This window comes from Eleutherodactylus coqui, chromosome 1, assembly GCF_035609145.1.
Source record: "Eleutherodactylus coqui strain aEleCoq1 chromosome 1, aEleCoq1.hap1, whole genome shotgun sequence".
NCBI lineage: Eukaryota > Metazoa > Chordata > Amphibia > Anura > Eleutherodactylidae > Eleutherodactylus > Eleutherodactylus coqui.
In genome coordinates this window covers 299,052,943-299,070,098 of record NC_089837.1, presented here as the reverse complement: position 1 = coordinate 299,070,098, position 17,156 = coordinate 299,052,943, and the positions used below count along the sequence as shown (strand labels likewise).

The following is a 17,156-nucleotide window of genomic DNA, read 5'->3' as shown; positions in this document are numbered from 1 at the left end:
TGTTAATATATGCATAGTGCAAGTGAATAAATTAATACATGCCGTTGTAGTTGGCCAGAATCAGTTGTAGTAATGAACTTAACTTCAGAGCCTCGTGTGCCGCAGAGTGTAAGCTCTCGCCTACGACCTGAAGGTTCCAAGTTCAATCCCCGCATGATTCAGGTAGCCGGCTCAAGGTTCACTCAGCCTTCCATCCTTCGGTAAAATGAGAACCCAGCTTGGTGGGGGGTAATAAATAATAATTACCTGAAAGCGCTGTGGAATAAGTTGGCGCTATACAAATACCATGATTTATTTTATTTAAATCTTAGCTGTAACTCCATTTTGTATGAAAAAAAATTGTGTCGTGTTCTATGTTATATTATAGAGACATTTTCCCTAAAACGCGGATAAGTAAGATTACAATGCCAGAGGCCCGCAGGGAAACCAGAATCCCCATCACTCATATAGAAAAAAAAAGAAAATTAAAAGGATAATAAAACTTCTAAACCTGAAATAAACATGGACGATATTCAAGAACAATAGTCTGTACAAACAGCAGCAATAAGGACGAGCATTGCAAATGCGGCACACCTGTTCCTGTACAAGTGACCAACTGCCCAGACGTAATAAAACATCCAGGACGACGGAAGGGATTTGGGCACCATAACAGGAAAGAATCATTGAGCTGCAGCCAAACTGTACTGTATAATAGTTCTTGTAATGTAGCGATAAACCACAGATGTCAGAAAAGGAAGGCCCAAGCAACTCAACTGCAAGTCGAACAAAGTTTGTTACTTAAGCACAAGCCATCAATATAGAATTCTAAATATGTAAGTTAAAGCATTTTGATAACCCAGATATTCTGATCGTATGTAAGACCAGTCGGATGCATAGCAACCACATGGGATCACATTGCTTTTTTAATGCTAATGGTATCCTACATACCCTTCTCCCCCTTTTGAGTGGGGGCATGGTAGTTACCTGTCCTAGTTACACCAAAGGACAGCTGTGTCACCACAAGAAAGTTCTGGAAGAGTAGAGAACGTGAACTGTGGATCCATTTGATTGGCCAAAGCAAATAGGATCATGAGGTGCATCAAAAGAGGTATAGGGGCACATGGTGAGTATGGTTCTTCCTTTTTACAAATCACTGGTCGGATCACACATGGAATATTGTGACCTAATAACTATGTAGAAGTATATCAGGGGTCAAAACAGAGACCAGAGGAAAGAAGGTTTCTACACCGACATGGAAGGGTGTTCTTTACTGTAAGAGCAGTGAGACTATGAAGCTCTCTGCTTGACGACGTGGTGATGGTAACGCGATAAGAGTGTTCAAGAGGGGCCTGGACCCCTTTTTCACGTTAACAATATTACATGTTATAGTCACTAGATTACTTTGGAAGAGTTGTCGATCCAGGGATTATTCTGATTTGGAGTCAGAAAGGATTTTTTCCCCCCAAAAACAGGAAAATTGGCTTCTACCTTATGGAGTTTTTTGCCTTCCATTGGACCAACATTGCAAGAAAATAGGCGGAACTGGATAAATGTGTTTTTTTACAGGCTTACAATACTATGTAAATTGGGATTTAACAAGACCAGAGCAAAAGGAGCATGACTAATTATTCTTGAATTATGCCAAAATAAAGCTTCTGATTTCTGTCAACTGAACATAAATTTTAATTTTGGACCAAAAATCTCAGCTTTTGTTTTACAAATCCATGCACAAACTTCTAAAAAGGACACAAAATGAGTTGGTTAGATGTCATCTGTTTGTTTCATACCTCACTGACTTCCTACAGATTTTTCCAAGACTAGTGATTAAATACAGTAGCTGCCATCTCACCATCCCACTTTACCACATTATCCCTGAAGAGCCAGTCCGTACTAGCAGAATTCAAGGAGAGGGCTACTTAGGATGCTCTATTAGGGACATTCAGCAAGGAAGAGGCTCCAAACTTCTCAGATGCCCTTTTTACTCTTGACTTTAGTCTGCAGGGACATAGACACTGCAAGAGCATTTGGGGCCTTACAATAAACAGTGCACACCCTACATTACCTCATTGGCACTTTGTAAGTTTACATCATGCTCCACATATCGCACGCTCTATTCTCCTGATCCCTACTTTTATCTGATATTTGTTATCACACTTGAATTCAGTTTTTTTAATACTATGTGAATTAACTATTGTTAGCAATTACTGATATCAGATTATTGCAATTTCTCTTAGCACACAGTAAATAAATAAACTTCAGAACTTGGGTAAGCGAACAAGCAGCCCAATAAAATTGCTGCCTGTAGGGATGCTGGATGCTCACTTTTATAGTGTCAGCGGGCTCTAGTGCAGCATCTGTACACTTGGAACAGCCTTTGATACTCAGAGCACCATTTAATTGAATGTCAGACACCTGCCCTGACCCATAGTAGTTACATTTTGAGGTGGAAAGAGAAGAACTTCTTCCAGACCAAGTAGCTCATTACATTTGACACAGCTGGATGACAACCCCACAAAAGGCACAACTACTACATTAAGGGTCCATTTTTTGTGTTGCCTTGTATAGAACAACGTCATCTGTTAGTATGAGCAATAACCTACTAAAGGCCCATATAGAACCAATGATTCTGGCTCAAAATTCGCTCAAAGCAGTCTTTTGAGCGAGAATCGTTGGGTCTAAAGGCGCGGCCATCGTGCAGTTTTCATTAATGATTTGCTCATCGTTGTCTTTTAGCAAGCTGAAAGACAACGATGAGCCTTATCAAGACCATACACTGAGTTCTCAGCGGGATACCGCTGATACTATTGTTTCAGCTGGTATCCGTCTCGAAGAACAAAGCAAAAGTATGCAGAAGACAGCTGGAGCGCTGTCTCCTGTATAGCCCGCTCAGAGCGTTTAGCTATAAACCAGCAGAGCACTCCATGAACACAGCAGGAGTATGCAGAAGACAGCGCTCCATGAACACAGCAGGAGTATGCAGAAGACAGCGCTCCAGCTGTATTCTGTATACCCCACTCGGAGCGCTCAGCTGTATACGAGCTAAGTGCTCCAAGAAGACAACAGCTGTATGCAGAAGATAGCGGTCCCGCTTGTCTTCTGCATACAGCGGGAGCCTTCATTTACACTTTTATCCAAAGCGAACGCGCTCAAAACTGTCGCTCAAACTGCCGTTTGAGCGATCATCTTGCTGTGTAAATGCACACAATGATTATCGCTCAAAAGATGTCTTTTGGGCCTTAAGCTTTGTAACTGAAATCTGATAACAGTGCTGAGATTCAGCAATCTACAACCACCCAACTAAAACTAGTGTAGAGTTATCAATAATGATTCTTAATTGGATAGTTGCTAAAACGATTTATTCTAAAAGATGAATCTACTAAATTTGTTTAAAAGGACCCATCAATAATTGATTCAAAACAGAAAAAAAGTGAATATCACTGAATTTGTATATTTTTTATACAGATTAAAAAAAATAAAGTTATGGTATAGTTGAAAAAACTCAGGTTCTATTGTTTGCAGTTTAAAGGGTTATTTCCAAGACATACATTTATGACATAGGCGTAGGATAGGTTGTATATGTCTGATAGGTGTGGGTACAAGAGGTGGGACTCACATCTATGTGAAGAATGAAGGTCCCCAATGCCACCTTATATAGTGGTCGATGCGTTCAGGCAGGGAAAGAATGGAGAGGTACGCTCTCTCCGTTCACGGCTATATTATTATAGATACAATTGAGCACACTTGCCCATGTCTGCAGTTTGCTCTACGTTCAGTCTGTGCCTTGATTCATCGCACACACCTGTTATTGGCTACCATTGTTAGACTTTGATCACAGAGCAGAAGTGTTAAAAACTTATAATAGTCCTCCTCCAATCCTCTGTGGTGTTCGATTCTGTAGACCACCAAATGCTCCGCTCTATCGCTCTTAGGGTCCTCTCACACATGAACACAACAAAGCCCCGCGACTTCAATCACAGTGCTTTGTCGCAATGATACTTTTGCTTTCGGCCGCAGCTTCTTGCGGTCGGCAGTATGTTTTAGCGCACCCCATTATTGTGATGGGTGATGAGGTGTACTAAACAGCCAACAATAGAGCAGACAGCCCTCGAAAAACGCAGTGCTGGAAAGCGCCATCTAGTGCCACGGTCAAATGCATGTCTGTGAGGCCCCATTGATTTCAATGGGAGCGCTATACCGCGATTAACACGGGGTTCAAACTGCAGCATTAATGGAGGTAAAAAGCGCCTGTGTGAAGAGGCCTTAAGCATACTGCGCTTTCACAATTTTCCTCCTACCTTTCTAACCACTCATTCAGTGTACTATTTGCTACCTCTACTTCTCCTCTTCCCCTTGCTGTGGCGCAGATTCCCCACCCGCAGCATGTCTATTTTGTTTTTACGTTGCGCCTGTGCTGCTCTCTAATGGAGCGCCGGCCACAATGAAGAAAAAAAGCATGCGGCCAAGCTGCTTCAAAAACCGTGGCTAAGTGCCGCAGGTTTTGGAGCTGCGCTTTCTTGGTGGAAATCTTGCGGTTTTGCAGGCAGGATTCCGCCCTGTGAGAACCCAGCCTTATGAAGATAATGGGCATAGCTAAAGCTTCCGGGTGCAAAAGTTCAGCTCTGGACCCCCATTCTCCCCTACCTGTACCCATACCTAAACCGTGCTGCGTATAGCTGTAAAGCATATTTACATACATGATCTAACCCCTTGGCATAAGCTTTCCAAACATGACTCATTTCCTTGACTATGTGAAAATGAGTTTGTAGCCCCTTTGGCTATGTTCATGGGCTTTTTGTTACATTTTTGAACCGCAATTAAAAACATAACAAAAACCTACATGCAGTATTCAAAAACTACGGGCGTTATATACAAAACTGCATAAACTATTAAAACCTGCATATGGATTTAAACAATGCATGCGTTTGTTTTTTTTTTTTTTCAAACCGCATGAAGGTTTTTTAATGTGTTTTTTAATTGTGTGTAAAACGTACAATCAGATAGAGGAGATAACCAGGTTATACCAGCATGGTTCATATAACTATATACAGGATGTATCATTTCTACCAGCTGTACATATATAATTACATACAGGAGATACCCAGGGTATACCAGCATACGCCATATCACTATATACAGGGAGATCTATAACTTATACCAGCTGTACATATATTATTATATACAGGAGATATCAAGGTTATACCAGCATGTTTATTATGACTATATACTGGGAGATATATAAAAATATATACAGCAGCTTACACCAGCCTAGTTGATATCACTTATACAGCTGGTATAAGTTAGGCTGGATTCACACTGGCGTAAATCGGCCAGGTTTTCATGCCTGGCCGATATACGCTGCGCCTCTGATGCATTGGTTTACATTGCATCAGTGCACATGGGCGTATTTCTGTGGCGTAAAAGCGCCCAGCCGGCCAAGATAGTGCATTTCGGCCAGGCGCTTTTACGTTGGCGGTGGCTACATACACTCCTATGGGAGCCTATGATAGCTGCTGGAGATGGGAAGTGGGAGGGAGTTTAGCAGCGTGACTGCTAAAGTCCCACCTCCTTCCCTTGCTGGCTGTTTGCAATGGGAGGGGCGGAGCTAAGCCAGGCTCCCTCTCCACCCCTCCCTTTGCACAAACGTTAGATTTTTGCGCCCGTTTATGCGTTTTTACATCGCCACCGGGTGAACGTAAAAATGCATACGCCCGTGTGAATCCAGCCTTAGACATATAAAAGTAGATACAGAGAACACCCAGGGTATATCAGCATGGTCCATATTACTATATACAGGATATGTAGAACTCATACAAGCTGTACATATATAATTGTATGCAGGAGATACACGAGTTATACCAACATGCTCCATATCAGTATATACAGGGAGATGCATACATTACATACAGGAGATACTCAGCTTACACCAGCCTGTACATCTCCCTGTATAAAGTGATATGAAGCATGCTGGTGTAATCTGGGTATCTCCTGTATATAACTATATATGTATAGCTGGTATAGGTTATACTTTGTAACTTATACCAGATATACATATATAATTATATACAGAACATACTTGGTAATATCAGCATGCTCCCCACCTCTTCTCCGCTATCAGAAAACGAAGGCCGGACCAATCACGCAATTGGCAGTGCACTGACAGACCGCAGTGAATCACAACTGCAGTCTCTCAGTGGTAGGCAGGATCACATGCTGGGGAAGTCTGTAGCATTGAATTGGCTGATGGCTGCCGGAAGTAACGGTCCTTCCCCTCCCGAGCACCACCCAGAGCAGGCCCGTGGCAGTAAAACAGTATATGGCGGGGGCCAGGTCAAAATTGTGACCCTTAGTGGTACGTCAGGGCCCTTATACACTCATCTTGATTACTACAATTTGCTAATTGATGCATGTCGTGTTCATTTTTCACGTGCATTTCACTAGCTATATGTGAAAGGCACTGTTGAAAGTAATGTAAAGTGCAAAACCCATGGTAAAAATGCTCGTGTGAGAAAGCCCTTGAACTGTAAACCACTAATATAAGGGAACTCTAAGCATTTGTCTTCACGGAAAGTTCTTTTTTTTTTTTTTTTTTTTTAATTGTTAGAATCATTATGGTGAAGCAAAAAAAAAAAACCACATTTCAACTCATTAAACCCACTTGTAGAAAGATTTTATTGACATCATATTCATTTGTAGGCCAACCTTTTCTCGAAAGTCGCTTTAAATGAGTGATGACCACAGTTTTCATGTAAAGAATAAAACACTTTTAAAAAAGGAGGAAAACTAAAACCAGTATACTGTACTTCTATCTGGTAAACCTTTACCAGAAGCTGGCTGCCTGCCTGCAGGGTGTGTGTTCTTCTATGCTCAGCAAGTCATAGGGCAACATAAAAGCGTAAGAGATACAACCTGCATCACGGTATGATGTGTAAAGAGGTAAAAGATGATACACCTACGATTCACTCTCGTATATTGCACCACTCTCTGTGTAGACTAGCAGAAAGCATCCATAATCCTACTTTTATAGAAAATACAATAGGCCAAGCAATGTGGGAAAAACGTATTCAGTGACAACATCTGAAGGTGACGTCTAGATGTGATTCTCAGGATATGACTGGTGGCAGTAGTAAGTGGAGATGTAACAAGCTGCAGTGGAGTGCGGTGAGGACGATGATGATGATGATGCAGGGTTTCTACTGCTTGGCTCAAGATGTTTTAAACAGCAAAATAAACGGTGGGAAAGAAGAGCTGCCTACAAGAAACATTCGGAAAGACTAGAGGGATGTGGACTTGTGAGCTGATCAGCCAGCTGGCCTACAGGGAGTAGATTCGGCAGACACATCTTGTCTGATTACACATCAGAAGATGGAACTCCTAGCAAGGCACTACAGATCCAGCTCACTTCAGCCCTCTAGAGTCCACGTTTACAAATTCTTTAACATGCTCTGTGGTTACAAGGAAAGATGGTTTCATTCTGAGTCACTCCTGTTCAAACAGTTTACTGGAAATGGAGAGGAGGGGGAATTTTCAGAGAAGTCATGTGATGGGCCAGACAAACCATAACCAGAATAGGTTCATCAGAGTCAAAAACAGGTCCTGACAGCAACTGACACCCAGGGAGTGCATGGCCTCTTAGTCATTATAATCATTACAATTTAATTTGGCAAACAGGGTCACAAGAGGAACTATAGTAGACAGCAGAATTAACTATTGAGGGAAAAGTAGACACTGAAGTTGGAATTAATTTCCATATGATTGTACAAACTCAATAACTTAAACAAAGGGCTTGATGTACAAGACTAACCAGAAGGGGTTATTACACCGAGCTACATTATGACTTTAGTCATATCTACCCACTCAATTTATGGCACATGCTCTAAGAGGCTGCAATATGTTATGACCATATGTTTTATAAATAAATGTGTCTATCGGTTTCTACCTATGTATACAGAAGGCACTGCATATAGATATGAGTGTAATTTTCCACTAAGCAACGGAGGTTCGGAGCCTAGATGCCAAGTGGCAAATACGTCTACCTCCCCTCTATCAGGACCAAGTGAGCTGCTTGGTGGTGTAGTCAGTCTGCTGCTCCACAAATCAGAGGTAGACTGCGAAGTGAAAGGGAGGCAGCATCATGTCCTTATCATTGACACCCATGACCATGTCAAGCAGATCCAGAACCCCTCGCCCGCAGTTTTATGTCTTAAGGTGCTTAATCACTAAACAATTCACGTGCAATACATAAGTTGCCCAATTCTGGGAGGAGCTCGCTCAATACACAGCATTAGCTGGCTGTGTGACACCTGTCAGCAGTGATCACAATCGGAGCTAGCTCAAACTGCAGTCATTTAATAACTTAGATGCCATGCAGAATCAAATTCATGTGTAGCAATCAACACCCTGCATTAGTATCTCCAACTGCCCATTTGTCTGTCGCTGTACATCTACATATGCTTGGTTCTGTACAGGGTCTATGTAGAACGCACGATCCTGGTATTGCATCCATGTAGTACACTCAGTTCTGGTACCTTATCCAAGTAGTAAACTCGAGCTCCGTTCTGATACCATCTCTATATAGTAAGCTTCGTTCTGGTACCATATCTATACAGTAAGCTTGGTTCTGTTGCCATATGGTCATGCAGAAGATAAGCCTTTGCCAGAGATTTCTGGCTTTAGCTTATTTCCTTCTTCCACAGCGAAAACCTACGCACTCTCAGTTGAGTGGATATGTGTATGGGGGAGTCGGCAGAGAGAACAGTCAGCCATAATACAAACATTTCACCGACAACTATCTAAAGTACATAGGAACAGCTTGGTGGTACAATCCCATTATACGGTCAACAGCATGCAGCTGAAACTCCACCTACCGACGGTGGGCAATGGCTGCAGACGTTGCTGATAATATTGCCTTTTTATCAGCAAAATCTTCTGGCCACATGCTGGCATAAGTGGGCGATGTTTCAGCCGCATGTGGTTACTGCATCGCAAGACTGTTAACCTGACTCAGCAATAGGAGCCTTTAGCACTAAGAGAGTCTTGGGCAACATCAACTCTAAATACATTCTGAATATAATTAGTTGCATAGTAAGGTGTATTTGTACATAATGCGCAAATTACCCTTGGGTGTGGTCAATCACATGATTTTCAAAGTGGGGGAAAAAAGTATAGAAGAATATGTCCTTAAATTGTCTAAACTAAAACATAGCTTGTCTTTTCTATAAAGTCAGTAAAGAAAAATTGCTTGCCTAGTGCAAGCAATCAGATCCATTTTAGTGGAAAGTGTTCATATATAAGGTCTTTTCTAGAGAGAATGAACAGATTTTTTTTACATAAGGTTACAGAAGAAGGAACATGATTAATCCATCATATTGGTTTAGGAGGAAGCATATTTACATACTGAGTGATTCACTATGTACTATTCATTCTATGGTACTTTTCTTCTGGTACATAGCAACTTTGCGCAATGTATAGTGAGTGTATTCATCATGTGCAGTTTATCTGTTAGCAATTTCCATGAGAACCATGACTAAGTGCACAGCCAGTCTTAAGATACGGCTGTCCTGGAAATCATTCCACAAGGTTCTATTTTCTATTCAGACATACGCTAAAAATAAGGAATATTCTCTTAATCATGTGTAATTTATAATACAGAATTTTTTTTATATACACACATACATACACTATATACATTATATATATACACATACAAACACACAGATTATGAGAGAGAGAGAGAGAGAGAGAGAGAGAAGAGAGAGAGAGAGAGAGAGTGAGAGTGTGAGAGAGTGAGTGAGAGAGTGAGTGAGAGAGAGAGAGAGAGAGAAAGAAATGCTTGAGTCTCCCATTGTAGTCAATGGGGTTCGTTACTCGAGTAGAGCTCTCGAATAACGAGAACCCGAGCATTTGGTGCTCGCTCATCTCTACTGCATATTTTATGTACCAGACAATGATATTGGTGCATAATACACACCGAAATAGTGTTTTTTTTTTTGTTGTTTTTTTTTTAACACATGTGAAAAACACAGGTCTGAATGTCCAAATGTAAATTCATTTAATGAGCTTTTAGCACTGCGTAATATGCACGGAAAAAATACATGCGTAATACACAGGCTAAATATGCTCTTGTGAGTGAATCTTTAAAAAATAAAGAAAAGAAAATAATCCTGCGTTTTTTTGCATAGTTGGATTAGCGGCAGTGAAGACATACTCATAGCATGCTCCTGCCTGAGCTTATCGAGTGCCTAGATTAATAGGGGAAACTAGCCTCCCCATGCCCACCAGTCTGTGCTGCCATCTCAGTCACATGGAATCTCCTCGATGGGTTCTTCTTTCTCCTGAGCAAATTTTACTGAGGTCCAGCAGCAAGGTCTGAGGACTGTGAAAACAAGGGCTTCCTGCATGTCTCACCTTACAATAAATTCCCATGAAGTAGGCAACCTATTCTACTTATCCTCAAAGGGTTCTTCCCAGATGTCTTCCAAAACCAGCGCCCCACTTGTCAATAGGTTGTATATGGCATTGCATTTCAGTCCCATTCAATTCAATAAATCAGAGCTGCAGTACCAGACACCACCCATGGACAGTTGTGGCACGGTTTCTGGAAGACTACGACTGCTGGTAAGTGTGTGTGTGTTCCACTTTCATCTGGGTATCTAGGAAAGACCATTTCCGATTCATATATCAGAAATGTATACATTGGCAATTACTCCCAAAGTACCCTCTGATTTGTGGGAGTTTCTATCTTGCTACTACTGGTTACACCCACTAGTACTGTGTATCCCTGAAAATAAGACCCCTCTTATAATAATTTTTGCCCCAAAGGAGGCGTTAGGTCGTATTTTTGGGGTAGGTCTTCTTATACTTACCTAGCAGGCTTGGTCCAGGTCCCTCACACTGTTCTCCGGAGCTCCAACGCGCTTTTTGCAGTCCTCGGCCGCCCACAGAAGATCACTTCCTGGTTACAGGATTCATAAATCCCACCTCCAGAAAGCGATGGCTCTGATTAGTTCTCAAGCACTGTTCAGCCAAGCAATGCAGCGCTTGATGAACTAATGCGATGGCTGTGATTGGTTCTTCAACTCCTGCTCAGCCAATCACAGCTATCGCATTGTGGAGGCAGGATTTATGAATTGGCTAACCCACTGCATTGATTGTCCAATTCATAAATCCTGCCTCTACAGCACGATGGCTGAGACTGGTTCTTCGATTGCTGCTCTGCCAATCAATGCAGCGCTCGATGAACCAATCACAGCCATCACATTCGTTCATTGAGCGCTGGATTGCTTTACTGAGCAGCACTTTAGAACCAATCAGAGCCATCGCTTCCTGGAGGTGGGATTTATGAATCCTGTAACCAGGAAGTGATCTTCTCTGGGCGACCGAGGACTGCAAGAAGCACGTTGGAGCTCCGGAGAACAGTGGGAGGGACCTGGATTGAGCTTGTTAGGTAATGTATTCCTTTGTTTAATTTTTTTAATTTAATGCAGCTAGGGCTTATTTTCAGGGTAGGGCTTATATTTCAAGCCTCCCCTGAAATCCTGAAAAAAAAGGGTATGGCTTATTTTATGGGTAGGTCTTATTTTTTGGGGAAACAGTTGTTCCTTAGTTGAGCATGGTCTCTCGAATTACTGCACATGGAGAGAACTCTCCTATGTAGGACATAACGGATCTCAGCACACATGCTCAACTAAGGAACTACTAGTGAGTGTAACCAGTAGTAACAAGATAGAAACACCCTCAAATCAGGGGGTACTTTGGGAGTAATTGCCAATGCATACATTTTTGATATATGAATTGGAAACTATCTTACCTAGACACTAAGGTGGAAGCGGAACACACACACACTTTACAGTAGTCTACTTTCATGCGGCCCTATTGTGATTTTTCTATCATAGTAAGAACTTGCTGAAAAAATTACCACTACTATATTTTTTTTCAAATTGCTCCATTATGCAAAATTAATTTTAGTAAGTGGTGGATAATATGTGACATGTTAGATGGTTATTGCATTTACCAGAAACATCTGATGTTTTTAAGCAGGGGAGAAAAAAAAAAGTCCATAAAAATGAAAACTATTATTACATGCTTCCTACGCAGTGATTTTAGAGTTTTCAGCTTAGTGCTTGGAAGAAAAAACATAAACAGCAAATTTCACAACTTTTAACACTAAATGTCATCATCGTTCTGCCAAACACCAAAATATTAACGTGATATAGTAAAAACAAACATACAGTGATTAATCGTGGTCCAGACCTGGCTTCAAAGCGTCCAAAAACAGCTGCATTAAAACAGTTCTTAATTGCAGATTTTTTTTCTTCCCCAGCAGTAAAGAGGAGGAGCTTTATGTAGTTTTCATATTATATCCCAAGTATATTTTGTATTGTTCCAAAACAGGCAAGCAAATGTTGGACCGCTGTGCAAAAACTTAGTAAATTTAAAAACATCCACTTTTCAGATTGATGTGAAGAATAAGCTGGTCAGGCTGGGTTCATGTATGCATTAGTGGTGCCACTAGAAGTCTCTGTTGCAGATTCCTTCGAAAATTCCAAAATGTAAGCAGGCGTGGATTTGTGCTGCTTTTTGGACCGTTTTCTGGCTTAGGAATTAATAAATCTGCTGACACACTGTCGGACACACCCACTTCAGTTGAACCCCCCACCCCTTTCAAAAGTGACGAGAGAAGTAAAAATGGTGTCGCCAAACTTTTTTTTTTTTTCACAGCAAAATCCTGTGACAAAGCTGTTGATAATTTCCTACATGCCACAAAACAGAATGCCTTGCCCCAAATTAACCATGTACTACAGTAATAACTGATACCAAACAAGTGAAGTAAGTAGCCAGCTCACTATACTACATGGATTCCCATAAACTGCGCAAATATCCAATGGTGCATAGGAACAATTGAATGAAACTGCCTTGGCAAATGCCCGCCAAGATAGGTCATGCTGCGTATTTTTTTCACGTGAAAAAAATACGCCAATGTGTATGAACCTATTGTAATCAGTGGGCGCTATTCACCACATATAGATGCGCAGAAAATTTGCAGCATAATACGCTGTGCAAATACACTCCTGTGAACAAGCCCTAAGTCTTGTCTGCCGCCATCTTTAACCCCCTTTGGTGTTGATGTTATTTATTTCGAACAAACGATTGCTGGACATTGTTCACCTGTACATTACAGTAATGACCCCCACTGTAATAGACGCATCACCTTCGTTATATCTGTATTACAACATACACGTCCCAACTAAAGTATCCTATTGAAGATGATCACAAAACATGTGTTCTGAGGTTCCAGACAGTCACCAGGTCAATGGTCAGGGTTAACACTCACTCTGGTCTGTGGGCTTATAATAAAGTATAAATCATGACTGTTCAGTACAACATTTAGAAGCAGACAGGATGTGTTCTTCTAACATTGTTACTCCTTTCCAAAAATCACTGGTCAAATGTAAACTGCAGACAAAAGCAGTGTGTCATAATGATAACGTAATCTATTTTGGAAGTAAACAGGACAAAAGGGATACTGCAGACAAAGCTGGCACATTGCCAGTCCATGTAGCCATTAACATTACGTTGGTACAGAGATCATTAAGAGGACCCCAGCATTCCACAGCCAGCAAATGTAATATAGGGCATGAACATACTAAGGCACTGAGTATACAGGAAGAGAATATACAGACCATCCAGAATAGAAGAAATCCATATGGGTAAAATAAATGTGATCACACCACAAAACTTACATTAAATCTCTTAGAGCAGAGCGAGCTGACTCAGAGGGCAGTAGAAGGAAAAGATCCTTCAAGAACTGCAAACGGACAGGATTTAGGGAAATGACACAGGGGTGCCCCCTTTAGTTTGGCCAAGGTCTCTGTACCATTTTAACAGACATTAATAAATGCAGCTGTTAAAGCAACCATTGTTTTGTAGAGTTCGAAAGACCATGTTATTTGAGTAAAATTAAAGTAAGAGTACAACAAAATGAGCAACCAAAACTCAGAACTGGCACTTCTCCAGCCGCATGTGCCACACTGCAAGGCCTGAGGGGGGCATTGATCGACTCGGAGAACACCCACAGATACATTCTCCCTTTAACTTAATACTACTTATCCTATGCAGCGTGCCCATCATCAGTTAAAAAAAAGATACATTTATCGAGACACAGCTCTATGGTTACAGAATGAGGACTCCCTTTCTTTGTAAAGTGAAATAGTTTTACTCATACTTTCACTTTTTCAGAGCAGTTGTAACAAACAACCACCCCTGGACTAGGATACACTGACAGTATTGAAGGCAGCTTGTCACTCAAACAAATGCCTATTAATGCTAGGCTAAATGGTGCCTACTTGCATGCCTCCCAAAGAACCAACTGAAGAGCTGGCAAATAACTTGCCATGTATGCTAAGGAACATAGGAACATATTTAACCCCTCAAAGACATGCCCCTCAAGATTTTTTTAAAGCGGGGAGAAAGCCGATTTTTATTTAGCCGTCAACGTAGATGTCTGGGGGCTTTTTGCGGGGCGAGTTGTTTTTTTCAATGGTAGCATAAAATGTACAGAAAAACTGTTAAAAAAAATACTAAGTTGAGTGAAATTTAAAAAATGTGAAATTCTGCCATCTTGGGAGGGGGTGCTTGTTTCTACATACGACAGCAAAAATGACATGATCATTTGGTAAGTACGATTTTATTTTTTGCTGTACTACTTTTAAAATATAAAGTATCTTTGGAAAACATGACAGCCATAGCTTTTTGTTTTTCCATTGACATAGCTGACAATTTTTTGAGGGACGTCTTGTAGCTACTATCGGTACCATTTTGGAGCACATATGACTTTTTGATCGCATTATATTTTTTATTGGAGACTCCCAAAAAAATGATGACCAAAAAAAACCTCAATTCTGGCATTTTTTTTCCTGACGAGGTTCACCGTACAGGGTAGATAACAACTGAACTTTTATGGATGCAGCAATACCAAGTATGTTTTTGGTGTTTTTTAATTAGGTTTTTTTTTTAATTAGAAATACGGCAAAAAGTTTTCTAAACTTTTACTTACTTTTTTTTACTAATAAATAAATTTTTTTAAAACTTATTCTTACATTTTTTTTTTAGTCCCCATAGGGGACAAAAACTTGCAATGGTTTGATCACTCCTGCAGTATGATCTAATACTATATTATTACATTATACCCTGATCTGACAGGCAATCAAGCCACACCACAGGCATGGCTTGATAGGCAATCTGTAATGGGAGCCACAGGGGCTTTCAGAAGGCCCCTGGCTGCGATGGCAGCCGTATGTCACCCTGCGATCTAATCGCGGGGGACCCTTCTGGACCCCCGGATACATGTCGTAGCATTTAAAGCATTACTAGTTGTGAACTGGAGTGGTAAGGGGTTAATTACTTCTTTATTGACACACTGCACTTTTGAGTCTATAAGCCCTCTTATTCAGGGGAGCCTAGAGGGTGAAATAACTAAAGGACCCATTAAATGGGATGATCAGAAATTTGGGGCATCGTTAAGGGGGATTGTATAGGTGCAAAGGAAATCTTTGTGGCTGACTAGTTTTCTTCAGTTATAGAGTGGATAAAGAATAAAGGTTATGGGAAAGGTAGCCTGTGGCCATTTATTTATTTCTCAACTTTGTGATAAAAGTTTTATGCCATGTGTCTTTTCACAGAGACAGTAACTATGGTAAGTAAGTAAACACATGGTCGTCTTTAGGAATGTTCTCCCATTCAGGCAAGAAATAATGAGTGTGTTTGGGATTTAGATAAAAGGATTGCCATTCCCACCTGTGCTGTCTGGGCATGTTCCAACATCTCTTCAAATTCCTCGTACTCCTCATCATCAGGTTCCGCTCCTGACATACGGGCTGCTCTGGCCATGAAGTATGGAGGCAGTTCACCAATGGCAGTGCCCGCGCCCTATAGGTAGAATAAGATACAAGTGACTTGTAATCCAAAAGTAATCCAATCAAAAAAAAGTGTTAAATTAGTTCTACAGAAAATCTGAAAACATAAGGACAGAAACTATCAGATAATACTCCTGACATATCAGAGGGAGGACAGAAACCTACTAAGGCTAACTTAATACTGGCGAGCGCCATATGGGGCCGCGAATCCTACCTTCATATTGTGCCCCCCCAATTCCTCGAGGATGCAAGGTGTTTTCATGTCAAAACAGCCTCGCATCACTTTGGGGAAAAAAATATCTTCCGGAGTTTTTTTTTAAACTAGATAGCCTTTGCTATACATGTAAAAGCTTAATCAAAAATAGTCAACTAACTTTTTGACAGTTTCATGCCCTGATAATAACTCCTTGGCTTACAGTGCATCGTAGATTAGATCAGAAGGTGAATTTTCAGTGCTCAAAATAGTTGTTTCTACTTGCTAAAGGATGACCTGTCAGATCTAATAACCTATTGTGGAGAATGTAATGGTTTACCAAAACAGATATAACAACCCTGCGTGTAGCTCAACATAGAACACTGCACTGTGTTGTTACTAGGTTAGTCCTCCTAGACATTAATGAATGAATTGGCAACTGGATGGTACCATTTTTCTTGTTGGTAGGATAGCTATAGCAATGATTAGATAACATCAGACTGTGTAGGGATACAAACAATATTTAAAAATACAAAAGGAATGGCCAGTTGTCAAATTCTTCATGCATTTCCAGTAGGAATAACAGAGGATTTGAACAACAGAGATTGTAAAGCTTTTTTGCAGAATTGTTATCTCATGGGAAATATATTTATTTACTAAAGCACTGTGTTTTTCAATGCTGACCCAGACGTTTGTTATACTGACCCACATGCAGGCTTCCAGCCGGACTTTAGAGATGATGGTCCATAAGGAAATGCTGCCTTCTATAGCTTCTTCATCTGGACACATAATTTCATCTGGATAAGGAGGTTCAGGAAAATTAACCGAATTACATTCATAAGCAGCAAGTGTCACGGATGCTATATGTGGACCCTGAAAAGATAAAAACAAATTTGGGCACATTTAGTTAACACACTCAAAACTTAAAGGGGACTAGTCATGCACCCCCACTCGCCCGCAATGGCTTCCATTACTTCTAGAGCCAGGTACTAGTCCACCATCCAATACCAATGGTTGACGTGATGTTTCTTTAACCCTGGGCGGTGGAGACTGCTTGCTTGACAGTGAACTAG

General features: G+C 40.9%; 1 protein-coding gene across 1 annotated transcript in view; it reads right to left on the bottom strand.

Moving 5' to 3' along the window:
* The window catches only part of VMP1 (vacuole membrane protein 1), a 138,675-nt gene that overhangs the window by 44,183 nt on the left and 77,336 nt on the right, over nucleotides 1-17,156 (bottom strand). The window contains exons 7-8 of the mRNA XM_066574480.1: nucleotides 16,789-16,956; nucleotides 15,772-15,903 (exon numbers count right to left, since the gene is read on the bottom strand). Coding sequence (XP_066430577.1) covers nucleotides 15,772-15,903; nucleotides 16,789-16,956 — 300 coding nt within the window. The remainder of the gene's footprint in view (nucleotides 1-15,771; nucleotides 15,904-16,788; nucleotides 16,957-17,156) is intronic.